This window comes from Cervus elaphus, chromosome 16 (genome assembly GCF_910594005.1).
Source record: "Cervus elaphus chromosome 16, mCerEla1.1, whole genome shotgun sequence".
Taxonomy (NCBI): Eukaryota; Metazoa; Chordata; class Mammalia; order Artiodactyla; family Cervidae; genus Cervus; species Cervus elaphus.
This window is the reverse complement of record NC_057830.1, coordinates 45083390-45098614: the sequence shown is the minus strand read 5'-3', so window position 1 is coordinate 45098614 and position 15225 is coordinate 45083390. Positions and strand designations below refer to the sequence as shown.

General features: G+C 46.9%; 1 protein-coding gene across 1 annotated transcript in view; it reads left to right on the top strand.

Moving 5' to 3' along the window:
• Window positions 1-13118: 13118 nt before the first annotated feature.
• The window catches only part of LOC122710120 (cyclin-Y-like protein 1), a 34870-nt gene continuing 32763 nt past the window's right edge, over window positions 13119-15225 (top strand). The window contains exon 1 of the mRNA XM_043927696.1: window positions 13119-13291. Within this exon, the coding sequence (XP_043783631.1) occupies window positions 13282-13291 (10 nt within the window). The 5' untranslated portion in view covers window positions 13119-13281. The remainder of the gene's footprint in view (window positions 13292-15225) is intronic.

Below are 15225 nucleotides of genomic sequence, written 5' to 3'. Positions count from 1 at the left end.
TGCAGCTCACTTCCTGCTGTGTGGCCCAGTTCTGAACAGGACACTGATGGATTGGTCTGCGGCCCCGGGGTTTGGGGACCCCTGCTCCATATGACCTGTGGGTGTGAACTTTTTAGTCTCGGCAGATAGAATCAAGACGAGGTCATAGCGGAGTGGGGTGACCACCGATTGATGGACTGCGTCCTCTCAAAGAGGGAGGGCTGGAGAGAGACACCGAGGAGGGTTGGCGCCCCGTGGAGACACAGAGTCTGCGGGAAGAGGCAGAGACTCAAGCCAGGACCTCATGCCAAGGAGGCTGGAAGAAGGAACGGGCCCTCCCTACCCCAGGGCTTCAGAGGTCCACCTTCTAACATCAAGTTTCCAGATTTGTGTCTCCAGCCCGGGTGGGGATGAGTTTCTGTTACATGAACTCACCCAGACTTTCCTAGGAAAGCAACACAGCTCTGCAGAGTTCCCTGTCTGGAGCGGGAGACAGACAAACAGACCGTCAATACTCCGGGAAGCATCAGGAGTCTCCTGGGGTGGGCGGAGGAGTGCAGGCTGCCTGCTCCAGCCCGGGGGTCAAGGAGGGCTTCCTGGAGGAGGGGAGGCTGGGTTGAGGCTGGGTGCTGGCAGTCAGCTGGGGGCTCAGGCTGGCTGTCTCTGCACAGTGCCCCAGCCCCACACCTCTGCCTCTGCCACCCTGTGACCTGGCTGCACTTCCACTGATTCCCCCCTTGGACATCCGAGTCCACCTGGGGACCCCACCCGTGGCCCTGCCTGTGGCCCTGGCCGTGGTCCTGGGAGGCCCTCTGGGCACCCAGCCCTCCACTCCACCCTTCAGCGGCCTCCCACTCCAGCCACGGGGCTGGTGCTCCTGCTTCCTTCCCCCACCAGACCTGAAGCTCCTCGGGGCCTCACTCCACACCGTGTCCCCTGCCTGTCCCCCTCCCACAAGTACCTGGCGAAGGTTGGAGACTCTCCGATGGGGCCCCTCTACCTGGGGGGTGCGGGAGCCCAGGGAACCCTTGGGTGCCAGCCTGGCTCTCCCCAAGTCTGAGCCCTGGGCTTTGTGGAATCCGCCTCCCCTCCAGGGCCTCACGTGCCTCAGGGCTGATGTGGCCGTGGGGAGGCCTTGGGCAGTGCTGAGCAGCCGTGGGGCCTGGGCCATGCGCCTGTCCCCTATCCCAGGTCAGTTCAGTTCAGTTGCTCAGTTGTGTCTGACTGCGACCCCCTGGACTGCAGCACACCAGGCCTCCCTGTCCGTCATTTACTGCCTGGCGGGGGGAGGCCTGACCGTGACCATCCCCTCCCACCAGCCAGCCTGCATCTGGGATCAGACGTCACTCTGATCTGAGGCTGGGGCTTCTGAAGAGCTCCGGACAGGTGAGAAGGGACAGGGCTTCTTTCAGGGGACATGAAAGTCAGCCTAACTTTGAAGAAACCCCCTCCCCACCACCCCCACCGGTGTGGAGAGCAGCTGCCAGAGTGTGAAACAGCGTCCTGCCCCCAGAGAGATTTGGGTGTGTTTTTTTTCCCTCCTTGAATGAAGGAAAGAAATGATGCTGAGTGGAGACTAATTACCCAAATTGAGGCGGAAATTAGTCGTGAAAGGGGGAGGAAAGGAGATCAGCTAGGAAGTGCCCCTACCCCCAACCACCGCTCTGCCTTCTCCTCCGGGTCGGGCCCCGGGATGCTGTCATCAAAGTGGTTCTGGCTCTGATGGCCTGGCCCCTCCCTGCCCCCAGTGAGGGCCCCAGGGGTTCTCATCCCCCACCTAGGGTCTGCCAAAAAACAAAATTCTACAAATTTTGCCTCCTAGCCTCACAAGGGTTTCCCAGGTGTCCCTAATGGTGAAGAACTCGACTGCCAAAGCAGGAGACCTCAGAGACATGGGCTTGATTCCTGGGTGGGGAAGATCCCCAGAAGGAGGGCATGGCAACCCACTCCAGTATTCTTGCTAGAGGATCCCATGGACAGAGGAGCCTGGTGAGCTATAGTCCATGGGGTCACAAAGAGTTGGACACAACTGAAGCGACTTAGCATACTTAGCACTAGCATCATAAAATGGTAAAAATATCTTAAAGGGGCAGAGCCATAGAGTTCTTTTTCTTTCCTCTTTTAAAATTATACTATTTTATTTTTTGGACTAATTCAACCAGGAAAGACTGAATGACACCTGTGAGCAAGTGAAAGCAAATGCAGCTCACCCATCACTGTCTTCAAGAAGACCTTGTCGACACGCGGGGCGTCTGGAAATTCTCTTCTTTTTGGTGGAAGCTGTGGCAGGGATGTGGCTGTTTGCACACTGACCCCATACCCCATGAGGGCCTTGGTACCTCTCTGAGGGGGCTGTTCTCAGGGGCAGACCCACTAAGTTGTTTGAGGAGCCTGGAGCCCATTTCTGAGCTTCGGGAAGTGGTTCTATATATGCCTGGGTGTGGAAGGGGCAGGTCAAATGTGAGGGGCCCACTGGGTCGCCACTTCAGAGTCACAGTGGGTCACGTAGACAGCCAGAGGGATCCCCCCCGCCCCGTGAGGAAAACCAGTTAACTCTGAAGAAAATTTTTAGCCCCAAAATAATTTATGGAGATATAGTTCACAATGATATATAGTTTATGGGCTTCCCTGGTGGCTGAGCTGGTAAAGAATCCATCTGCAATGTGGGAGACCCTGGTTCGATTCCTGGGTTGGGAAGATCCCCTGGAGAAGGGAAAAGCTACCCACTCCAGTATTCTGGCCTGGAGAATTCCATGGACCGTATAGTCCATGGGATTGCAAAGAGTTGGACACGACTGAGCGACTTTCACTTTCATAATTCACATAGATACAATCTGTCCACTTGCAATGTACAATTCATGGTTTTAAGTATATTCACAGGTGTGCTGTCATTTTTAGAACATTTTCATCACTTCACAAAGAAACCTCAACACCGCCACCCCTCAGTCCGCACCCCATTCCCTTCGCAGCCACGAGTCTGCCCTCGGCTCTGAGCATTTCCTGTTCTGGGCGTTTCCTACAAATGGAATCACACGTGTGGTCTCCTGTGGATGCTCCTCTTACTGAACCTCTTGTTGTCAAGGCCCATCCACGTGGGAGCCTGGGTCAGGGCTTCATCCTTTTTTTGAGGCCAAATCACATCCTGCCGTGTGGATGGACCCATCTTCACCAGCGCCAGGAGACGGGCCTTCGGGCCGGTTGCACCTTTGTCTGCTGCAGATGTGGCTGCCGTGGACATCTGTGTACACGTGTTTGTGTGGATGTGTGCGTTCGTTTCTCTTGGGTACACACCTTGGAGCGGCACTGCTGATCGCATGGTGACCCCACTTTACCTTTCAGAGGACTTACCAGGTTTTCCCAAAGCAGCTGCACCATTTTCCGCCCCCACCAGCTGTGTGAGGGTCCACTTTCACCTCCTGCCCAGCCCTTAGCATCTGTTGTTTGATTCTGGCCATCCTAAAGGGTGTCATGTGGCATCGCACTGCATGTTTAACAATTAAGCCAAACTTTCACAAACCTGCTTGAGCCCTGGGCCCCACTCTGAGGAGCCAGGGTGTAGGACAGGGTGTAGCCCCCCTGTCGCCCCTCGGGACATGCTGGCCTGGCACAGGGATGCTCGGGGTGGGTGTGACCTTGCGAGTTGGCACCCAGGGCCTGCGTGGGGCGTTGCTTAGTGTCAAGTAAACCCTGATGCTTCTGGGGAAGGGCACACAGACCTTGGCATATACCTTGTTTCAGAAACAGGCAATAGCAAACAGCGTGTTCATTCCACCTACTTCCCTGGAGAAGGGAAGATCCTCGTGAGATGGGATCATATGGGCCATTGGTCCCAAGTGGAGAGTTTCCCTGAAGGGCTTTCATATTACTGTATTATGGGGGTGGTTTGTGGATATTTCTTCTGCACATCAAACACTTCACAGTATACATTCACATGGAAATCGCTAGTTAAATGTAGCAGCTGTAGAGCTTCCCCGGTGGCTCAGTGGTAAAGAATCCACCTGCCAAAGCAAGAGACAGGAGTTTGATCCCTGGCCCCGGAGAATATCACATGCCATGGGGCAACTAGGCCGGTGTGCCCCAGCTATTGAGCCTGTACCCTACAGCAGGGGAGCCGCAACTACTGAAGCCCGTGTGCCTGGAGGCTGTGCTCCATGACAAGAGAAGCCGCCACAAGGAGAAGCCCATGCACCACAATGAAGAGTAGCCCTCTTAGCCACAATTATAGAATAGCCTGTGCAGCAATAAAGATCCAGCACAGTCAGAAGTAAATAAAGGGGAAAAAAGTAGCGGCAATAATAATGTTTGGAGTTTTGTTTTCATCAGTGGTTTCGTTTTACAGGACACTTTTTTTTTTGGTGCTGAAACCATAGATTCTAAGTTGCTCTGTCAAGGTAATCGCTAGAAAAATAAGCTATCCTTAGCATATAAACTTTAGGAAATTTCTCCTACTACTCTTCTCCATTTAATGTATTATATGTTGTTTTCAAGACACAGTCTGCCTGCAGTGCAGGAGATCCAGATTCGATTCCTGGGAGGGAAAGATCCCCTGGAGAAGGAAATGGGCACCCACTCCAGTATTCTTGCCTGAAGAATCCCATGGACAGAGGAGCCTGGCGGGCTACAGTCCATGGGGGTTGCAAGAGTTGGACACGACCGAGCAACTAACAACTATCATCATGTTGTTTTCAAACACATAAGTGGAGACATCACAAAATGAACATAACCTATGGCAAATTTGTTTCTGCACAAATCTGTGTTTTTTTCTAGCTACCAAAAAACTCAGAGACCAAGTGGGGAAAGGTATTGTTTGAATGGCAGATAGTGCATAAGACTTAGATTTGGTTACAGTATAAGTTTAGCATAATACATTATAAGGTGATGGCCTGGATGATCTTCAGAGGTTGATGAACTTCGGTGAATAAGTTAACTTTGAGGTTTTTTGTTTTTTTTTTTTCTGATTTAAGGAATGTTGCTCACCATACCTCTCCCTTCCTCCTCCGTATTTTTAGATTAATACACTTACTAGGGAAGCAAAATACAGCGGGATTACATACCTGCATCCAGTAAGAAGTCTGACTCTCCTGAGACCACCATGAGCTGATGGCTGTCTGGTTAGTCCCAGATGTCCCAGCCTTCAGAGACTAGGCATCTGACGGGAGAGTGAGGAACTCAGCTGACAGCCAGAACAGACCTTCCAGCTGCGTGGCCCTGCATGAACCGTGTCCAGCAGCTAGATCCATTCCAAATGAGGCCCGAACTCCTCTGGGTCAGAGAGGAGTGGTCCCCACCATGCCCTGCCCGTGAGGACCCACAAAATTGTGAGCATTAGAAAACGACTGTTGTTTACATAGATTTTCATTGGTGTACAGTTGCTTTACAATGTCATGTTAGTTTCTATTGTACAGCAAAGTGAATCAGTTATATGCATCCATATGTCCCCTCACCTTTGGACTGCTGTCCCATTTAGGTCTCCACAGAGCATTGAGTAGGTTTCCCTGTGCTACACAATCGGTTCTCATTAGTTACCTATTTTATACACAGTAGTGTATATATGTCAACCCCAATCTCCCAACCCATCCCACCACCTCCCCTTCCCCCTTGGCGTTCCCATATCTGTTCTCTATGTCTGTGTCTCTATTTTTGCCTTGTAAATATAGTCATCTATACCATTGGAAAATGACGATTGTTTTTAAAAAATGCTCTAGAGGAACAGAAACTAGAACGAGAGGCACACACACACACACACACACACAAATAGAGAAGGCTGAAAAGTAAAGAATAATTGTATCAGTTCTCAAACTGTGATTGCTGGTACACTTAGTCCAACTTTTTCACTTTTCCAACTTTTATCATTCATTTAGTCATTCAAGAAAAAACATATTGAGCCTGCTGCAAGCCAGGCAGTATACTTTGTGCTGGGGATACCAAAAAGCTGAATAAAATAGCTCTGTCCTCAGGGGAATGGCTAGTTTAATGAGGATGTCAAGCTATTACCATACAATGGGATACAAGCCTGCTTTAGAGAAGGAACTGATTGCCCTGAAGATGCAGAGGTTTCCTAGCTTTAATATTCAGAGAGCACTGCAGAGAAGGTTCTGCTTGAGATAAGCCTCAAAAGAATGAGTATAGGTTTACCAGATGGCCAAGGTGGGACAGGGCAAATTCTATCACTACAAAGAACAGTGAATTCATTTTTGGGACTGTAGCTTCAGCTGCTCCTGTGGTCTCGATTTTTCCTTGTGTCTCCTGGGCAAAGCATTGATTGCATAACCAGAGTATTACTTTCAGATGAGTATTTGGTTTTATCTGCATGGTAAGTATGACTGGAAAAACACAGGTCATGGGGTGTATGGCCTTACTCAACCCAGGCTTGTCAAACAAGTGCCCTACAGAAGCTAAACTTACTCAACACAGGGGACAAGGCCTTAGCCCTCCCCACCCCCTACACCCCCACCCCCAGTGTAACCTGTGTTATTGGTTTGTTTGTTTTTTTTCCAAGTGTGCTGTCTATTCAAATCTGACTCTTCAGACAAGTTCCCTGGCCCCTACCTCCTTCCAGTTTGCTGTCTTAATCCCTTTTGATAGAAAAGTTCTAGAAGTATTTCAGGGTGAATGCCATGCTATGAGGATAAAAATTGATTTGTCTCCAGAAAAGGGCAATAGATTCATATGAGAAACATTTCATGTCCTAAAAATCCATGAGCTTTGTTTCTAGGAGACAAACTTGGTGAAAAAGACATCTTCAGACTTTTCCCTACTGCCAAGTTTAATGAAACTCCTTTTTCTGCAGTGTTTCTAACATCAACTTTGTTTCAGGAGGCCGTTGTCAAAAAGGCTAGGAGAAACTGAGGGGGACATGGTGAACCACTGCAAGAAAATGGTTCTAACTTCAATAAGGCAACTTGACCAAGGATTCCGTTTTAAGTGTATAAAATTAAATGGAAGTGCAGAGAATAAACGTCTTAAAACATCCCAAGATAACACACAAGGGAAACAAGTGGAAATAGTGAAATTTGGAAATGCTGGGGGAAAAGAGCGTTGGCATGATTAAGAACAAACAACTGAAAGCATCTACTGTGAGTGTTTTTAAAAATCACTCTGCCTTGTTCTAAGTGGATTTGGCAGTGAATTATTTCCTGGGTAAGTATAGAGGGGAGGAACTCTCTTATGAGACCAGTTAAGTATAGACCACATACTGTTACAGTCTTTGGAGCCAGGAGCAGCTGGCATCTGCTTTAGGAAACCAGCAGCCTCAACAAGGCACTTCCAGAAGAGAACGGCTCCTCTACCTTCGCTTGGAGGTGATCAGAGGAAGCACTGGTGGGCTGAGAAAGATTTGAGATTGCCTATCATACTTAGACAAATGGAACTAGAAGTAAATAAACCATTAAATGGCAGAGGAAAGTAATGGCCCCAAGAAGGCAAAAGGAAACCCCTTGACTCTTCTAGAACTGCAGACTTTTCCTAGAACTTGTCTGAGAAAATGCTTCAATATTTGGGACAGTGACTTGTCCAGTGAGCATTCATTGCCCTGATGGTATGGTAAACTAACGACTTTTTCATTTTTTTAGAGCATCATTTCAGCTAAATTTGCATTCTCATCTCAACAGACTCACTTGGCAGAAGGAAACCTAGATGGTGTGAGAAGAGAAAGAAGGTGGGAGAACGGTTCAGAAGGAGAAGGGAAGGAAGAAAGCTGGAACAGACATGGGGTAGTTTATTACAATATGACTCCCAGTATTGTCTAATGCCCCCACTTACTCCAAAATCTGGATTATAATGTTCTGAAGTCGGGAATGAGAGAAGTCAAGTTGTTCCACATGAAATCAGGTATAATAGTAATTCTCAACTTTTTTGTTCACACATGCCACTGAGAATATGATGATAAGGGTAGACTCTACATCCAGAAAAAAAATGTACCTATTACACACAAAATCCTCTTTTATAAGACCAACAAGTTGTAATACTCAGGATAGAATCCAACTACTCACAACACACACATATAATATATAATCCTGTTTACTTGACCATTGTGGACTCTTTCTTGCATCTGACCTAGTTTCATTCTACAGTTTGTCTTTCTCCATTTTTTTGTCCTTTTAACTTAAGAAAAGATCGTTATAGAACTCCTTGTATAACTTTTTCAAATATGCTTGCAAAAGGCTATGAAATTTTATCATGATCATTCTTGCTTTAAGTTGAAATTTCTCTGATCTTTCCTTACAGATGGTTCCTTACAAAGCGTGCTTTCAATATCTAGTTTCAATGTCTAGTTCTCCCTTCTGCATTAGTTACTCAGCTATATAATTACATTTTCTGAGCCTCCCTTGCAGCTATGTATGCCCATGGGACTAAGCTTTAAGCCAATGATATGTAAGCACTGTGCTATGTGGATTTCTGAGAAAATCTCCCTTCTACTCCTCCACCCTACCGTCTAGAATGAAGACACAATAGCTGGAGATAAATAGACATCCTGGGCCATGAGCTTGAGGGGTGATGGATAAGACTGGTTTGTGGACTCCCTTATCAGAAGATAAATTTCATGAGAACAGGGACCTTGTTTTTCTTGGTCAAAGCAACCTAAACCTGAACCTAAAAAGTGTGGCTTATAGTAAGAGCTCGGGAGCGTGCATGCTGTCTCTTCAGTTGTATCCCACTCTGTGGGACCATATGGACTGTAGCCTGCCAGGCTCCTCTGTCCATGGGATTCTCCAGGCAAGAATACTGGAGCGGGTTGTCATGCCCTCCTCCAGGGGATCTTCCTGACCCAGGGATTGAACCTGCATCTCCTGCATTGGCAGGCAGGTTTTCACCTCTAGCGCCACCTGGGAAGCCCAAGAGTTCAGATGCTGTGCTTAATTGCTCAGTCATGCCTGACTCTGCCACTCCATGGACTATAGCTTGCCAGGCTCTTCTGTCCATGAGGATTCTCCAGGCAAGAATACTGGAATGGGTTCTTTGCCCCACCCCAGGGATCAAGCCTAGGTCTCCCACATTGCAGGCAGATTCTTTACCTTCTGAGTCATCAGGGTATTGAACAGCCATTAAATGAATAAGTTGAATTAATGAATGCATTTACTCCAGGTCCATGTAAAACACGGAATGTTCATACATCAGTTGGCATATGCAAATATCAGGTTCTATCACAGAATCAGCCTCTAGCTTAATTCAAACGTCATTACTGCTCTGCTTCCCTTTTCTCTCCCAGATTTGCCACAGTCGTAACAGGATAAGGTTTTTTCTCACTGCCCTCCAATGTTCTTCTAAAACAAAATATTTTCAAATCTATTAATACTTTCATATTGGTGCTTCTGAATATTTTTTCTGCTTAGCAAGTTTAAAATTCTTTAATTTTCAAGGTCATGCCTATCTATTTTTGTATGTGCCTGATGTTAAATGCAGGCAGTGTTTTGAAACTTAATCTTAGGCATTGTCCCAAGTCTAGAAGAATCATCCAAAATGGTAGCTAATGACATTCCTAGGACTTCAGACAGTATTATTATTGTCATGGAATGTAGTCACTAGGTCCTGAGGATTTAACGAGAAGTTGTTCACTGAAACTGAACTTCCTTGAATCCTTTCCCATTCTACCATGGTTTCCCACATTTCAATATATTGCCTGTTTTTGTATCCAAACCTTACTTATATCTTTTAAACAATTAAATATTAATCATCTTTGCTTCCTTGATTTTTGAGGTGACCTTTCCATCCTGGTATCCTTTTAACAAAGGAGAATACTCCCTCTGGGTTTTTTTCCTTTCCTTTTGGTCTTATGTATGATGAAAGGGTTTGTAAAAGTTCACATTTTTGGCAATTACATGTAATTCCTTAATTTTTTAAAAGCTCTTCCCCCTTGAAAGTTGTTGCTATTTCTTTTTACTATTTGGAGGAACAAATGTTCCCATCATTCACTTTTGTGACATACCTGTTTTATACCCTAAGTCCTTGGTTTTTTGCTCAAGTTTATTTTCAACTTTTCTGATTTTGAGGGAAGCTATCATTTTCTTTTTATTAGGCATATCAAGCTTTTCTAGTGTTTAAACTTCTTTACACATTATCCTCACTTTCCTGGAGTAGCTTTCCAAACAGAAGCCTATTATAACAGAGAAAAATAGAGGTCATCAGATGAGCTCTTCTTAGACATCTTCTCTATCAGAAATGTCTCTATTCTGACAGACCCAGAACAGGCATCTGTCACCCAGGTCCTGTTTCCTTCCTTGCTTTTCTCTCAATCCAAAGCTAATCTATGTCTGCCCTGGAGGACATCCACTTCTGCCTTCTTGAGGACCTTGCTCTGTCAATTTTCCCATCTCCTCTAACCTCAAACTCCTTTTTTCTCCATTGGCTCATACCCTTTAACATAGAAATATACTCACATTTTTTTTCCATCTTAAAAAATTATTAACTGCACATTTCCTTCTAATGACTGGCACATCTCTCTTCTCAGTCAAATGTTTGGGAAGAAAATCCTTGTCTCCACTTTATCACCTCCTATTTATTTCTTTTACTCACTGCTTGCCTTCCAGTTTGCACCCATCCTCTGTTACCCATGTACCACGGTCAGTGGTATTTGTAACTTTCCTGCCCTCTGGACAACACTGGACTCTGTTTAGGGAATTACAAATTAGAGCTTCTACTGGCCAGGTACTGTGCTAGGTGCTCTGTTCCAGAAAAGAGCAGATGTGATTTCTACCCTCATGGAACTCAGCTGATCAGCCATTTCTGATTAATACACAGGTCCCTTGATTTCCACTTCTCCCTTTGGCAGGTTTACTTAAATGCCATTTAAATTTCCCTATTTGTGAAGTTCCCTCTCTCCCTCCCTTCATTCCTTTCCTTATTACACACGTCTTCTCGAGGCAATTACTTCTACACCCATGGCTTCAACTACTTTGTATGTACTCCAATGACAATTTTAATATTGTTCTCATTTAACAGTTTTAGTTTACATAGGACATGTCATTTACTAAAACCATAGATTCCAATTTGCTCCATGAAAAATATCATAGTCTTAACTGTCAGCACAGCGTTAGGGGATTTCCCCAACTACATTTTAGAATTAATTTAGTATGTGTTATTTTCAAAAACATAAGATGGGATATCACAAAATGGACTTGGCCTACAGAAGTTTACATCTAACTTTCAGCTGGAGAGCTCTAATTCCATGCTCTCATTAACAGAGCCCCAAATGATCTTCCTCCTCAAACCTCTTCCTCTTTCTGCACTGTCTAGGAAAAAGTCACTGTGCTCTCCCTAGTTCCCTAAGTCAGAACCCTAGCAGCCATTTTTGCCTCTCTTTTCCCCCTCTTGCTCCGTATCTAGTCACCAAATGACCTCAAATCCTTTCCCACCACACCAGTCTCTGCCACTGCCTTCATTTTAAACTCTCACTCCGCTCTTAGATGAATATAAAGTCTCTTCACTGCTCTTGTTTCTTCCATCAATCCTCCTTATTGTCCAGAGTGACCTCGCTAGAAACCACCTGATTGTGACTCCTTAATGTCACAACATTCAAAGGCTTTCATGTTTCTGGGGGAAAAAAAATCAAGCTCTTTACCCCAGAACCTACTTTGGGGTTAGACAGATCTAGGTTTGAATTTCAGGTTCAAGTACCTGGCAGCAGTGTGAGTGACCTCAGACAACTGGACTTTCTAAGCCTTTGTTTTCTCATGTGCCTGACGGAGCTCATCGAGGGCAGGGCTATTGCAGGAACACAGTGCCTAGAAAGTAGGAGGGACTAACCAATGTTGAACGAAGGGAAAGAATTTTAAAATCCACTTCAAAAAATTGTTCTCCCTTAGAGAAAATCCTATGCCACTTCCAGTCAAATTTGACTTCTACCTTTCTTTTCTGATAATCACAATAAGGTGCCTTTGCGGATCCAAACAATCGGAGACCAAATCCTGGCCATACCCCTGAGCAATCTTGTGACTTTGGGAACATTTTTTTTTTTTTTTTGGGAACATATCTTTACCATCACCTTCATTAAATCAAAACCGTGGTACTTCACTTTGCGACTCTTCAGTTTTGTACGAGAAAATTGTGCTTTATGCTTTATGTGACCGGTGAAAGTAGGGAAACCTGGAGACTCGTGCGTGGAAGAGAGAAACAGCGAGAAAATCGAGTTGCTGAATCCCAGCGTTTCAGAGTTGGGAGGGAGGCGTTCAGCCCCTAATTTACCGAGGAGGAAGCGGAGGGGTGACGTGTCCTCGAGTCTCATTCAAGCCACGGACACAGCTCTTTATTGAGGACCCGGGGGGTTGCTATGATTAAACTGAAGGCGGAAACTAACACTCTTTCGAAGTCAATTTGAGAGGAGCATTTAGTTACAAAAAACTGTCAACAATTCGGGTGTAACTAAGTTCGTTGAGGAATGCATCAAATGAGCTGTCAGACCCGGTGAAACCGAGTTGCTTAACGGAACTGACTCTTGACTAACAAGCCTTCTATAGGGTCCACTGACTCTCTAGCTTCGATTCACAAACTCCCGCAATGCTTCCCGAAGGACACGGAAAGCTCCGAGTGCCGCACGAGGAATGGAAACAGGAGTCCGGGGCGCGCCACTCGAGGGGCGGGGCAGTCGCGGGGTGGGGGCGGGGCATTGTGAGTCACGTGTCTGCTCTCTGAGGCGGGCGCGGGGAGGAAACTGTGTGTGATTGGTCCGTCGTAACCAGGTGACCGAAGGACGCGTTCCGGTTGGCAAGGGCCAGCCTGGCGAGCGGCTTTCAGTTGGGAGGCGGCGGAGGAAGGAGGAGGAGCTCCGACCGCGCTGTCTCCCGGCAGTGGCTGAGCGTCTCAGCGCTTGTCGGGTCCCCACCCCTTTTAAATAAGCCCGGCTGGTCGCCACCTTCACTGACTAGTTGACTCCGGGGAGGCGGCGGCGGCGAGACATCGGGGGTGCAGCCGGGCCCGGAGCCCTGCCCCGGGCCCGGCGGCGGGGCGGACAGGAGAAAGGCAGGCGAGGCCGCGTCTACATGTGCGGCGCAGCCCCGGCATAGCCCGGGTCTGCCGGTGCCCGCCGCGCCATTGTTGGGGGAGGGGGCGGTCTCTGAGCTTGGCGGAGTCCGGGGCCGAGCGGAGGCGCCCCACGGGGAACACGCTGACCTGTTGCGTGTCCCCCAATGCCAGCCCCAAGTTGGGCCGGCGCGCGGGGCCTGCGGAGCCAGACTACGAGTTTGAGGTCTCCGAGGCGGCGGCCGGAGACCCGGTGGCCGTAGCACCGGCGCCGGCTGCCGTGGAACCCACCGTGTTGGATTTCCGAGCGGGTGAAGGCCACCACCTGCAGCACATCACGACCGGGAGATGCCCGAAGGTAAGGAAGCGGCCGGCGCGCCTCGCCCCTCGCGGGGCCGGCGCCGTCTGCTCTCGGGCTTACCTCTGGCCTCCGCCGACCCCCAGGTCCCCCGGGAGGAAGCCGCCGCCTAGGGCTCCTTCCTGCCTGGAGTTGGCTCCCTCGGGGCTGGGCACCAAGGACGGAGGCTGGCCCTGCCTGGCGTCCCCACCCCTTATTCTCTCTCCGTCGCGTCTTTCTCCCTCTTCTCTCCCCGAACGCCCAATTCTTCCCCATTCCCTTTTCGCAACCCGACCCAAGACCCTCAAGTCTGTGGCTCCTGTTCGTGATTCTATTTAACATCTTGTGGGACTTTGTAAAGACTTTCTGATGTATTCTCTCTTTTCTCAATGAAAACTTAAATACTCCCAACTTCGGCGATATCCATCCCATCTTCCTATCCTTACCTATTCAGATGGTACCTAAGAGAAGGAACGAGGTAAGGATCTAGATACACTTCCACTCGTTAGGATAGTTGATACTCGGGACAATTAAGACAGATTTTAGGGTTTGTTATTTAAAATCAAAACTGATATCGACAGAGTTAGTGTGGCGTTAAGTAATAGTCTGTCTAGAGTTGTCCTGATTGAAGCGACCTTATTCTAACTATAATTTGAAAACGATAAGAAAGGAAAAGGTTAGAGGGGGTCTTAAAATAACTGAACGGTGTGAAACGTTACTGCAACGGCTGCAGGGAATCGTTTTTTTGTTGTTGTTGTTTTTACCCAAAGACGATCCCACGGAGCTCTGATTAAGATTCCCACTTTGACACAAAAATGTCTTCAGCTCCCCAGCTTTAACCAACTTCACTTGCATGTTGCCTCTTCTAAGGGAGGATTGGGGGTGGTTCCTGAGACTGTTGGTCAAAAGTTTCAAAGGAGAAAAAAGAAATTCAGACTTTAATTTGTAATACAAAGATTTGGCAGTTAAGATGGCAGATCCTGCAGGAAAGTTGTCTCCATGGCTACCTCTCCTTCCAACCCCCTCCTGCCAGTGGAATCCTGTTCAACTTTTAGAATGTTCGGTAAAATTCTGAAGACGAAGTGGCTGGGGGTGGGGGTGGGTTGTCATGGAGAAGAGGAGAGAGAGGAGAGGAAATGTTTGATTTTTTTTTTTCCTCTAGAATTTTGAAACTGGACGGCTCTAGGTTTTAAAAAAAAAGATTCTGGATGACACTGTGGCTCATTAATCAAGACTGTGTTCTTTAAAGTAGAAAACATTGTGCCGTGAAGATGTTAAAGCCCCACTGGCCCACTTGTTTCATTTAAATGCCAGAGAGTATTTCTTTATTTCATAGAGGAAATGTCTTATAGCTCTTCTATTTAAATTTTATTTGGGTTTACTTAATTTCTTTCAAAGTTCGAATAGGTAAGCCTGTGAACTCACCCATATGATGGACATGGCTTTGTAAGTGGAAAGGACTCCCTTTTCAGAATAGTGAGATACTGTGAAAGAACAAATTATGTAAATTAATTGTAGCTTTAACAACAAAGCTTGTGCATACCTGTGAAAACTGCTCAGCTTGTTGCTATAAGGTAAGCCTCTAAGTGATTTTAAAAAACAGTAGTAGGCTAGTGTAGGGAGACCAAAGTTGGACTTCTGTATGATTCTTTTACGATTTACAACGTATTTTCGGGTGTATTTCACCTGACCCTTCCATCTATAAATAAGGCCTGTGAATATTCTCCCTGTGATGCCAATGAAGAAGCCAAGACTTAGAGCTCTGAAATAACTGTGTAACATAGCTACTGAACAGAAGAGACAGACTTGAGAATGGTAGATACACCAAATTCAGTTGTTGGGTGCTTAAAAAAAGTTTGGAATGCACTTTTTATTTTATAATTTATCCATAAGATAGGGCTAACTCAACTTCAGTTTGGTTATTTCCATTTGAGTTTATTGTTCACAACTCAGAA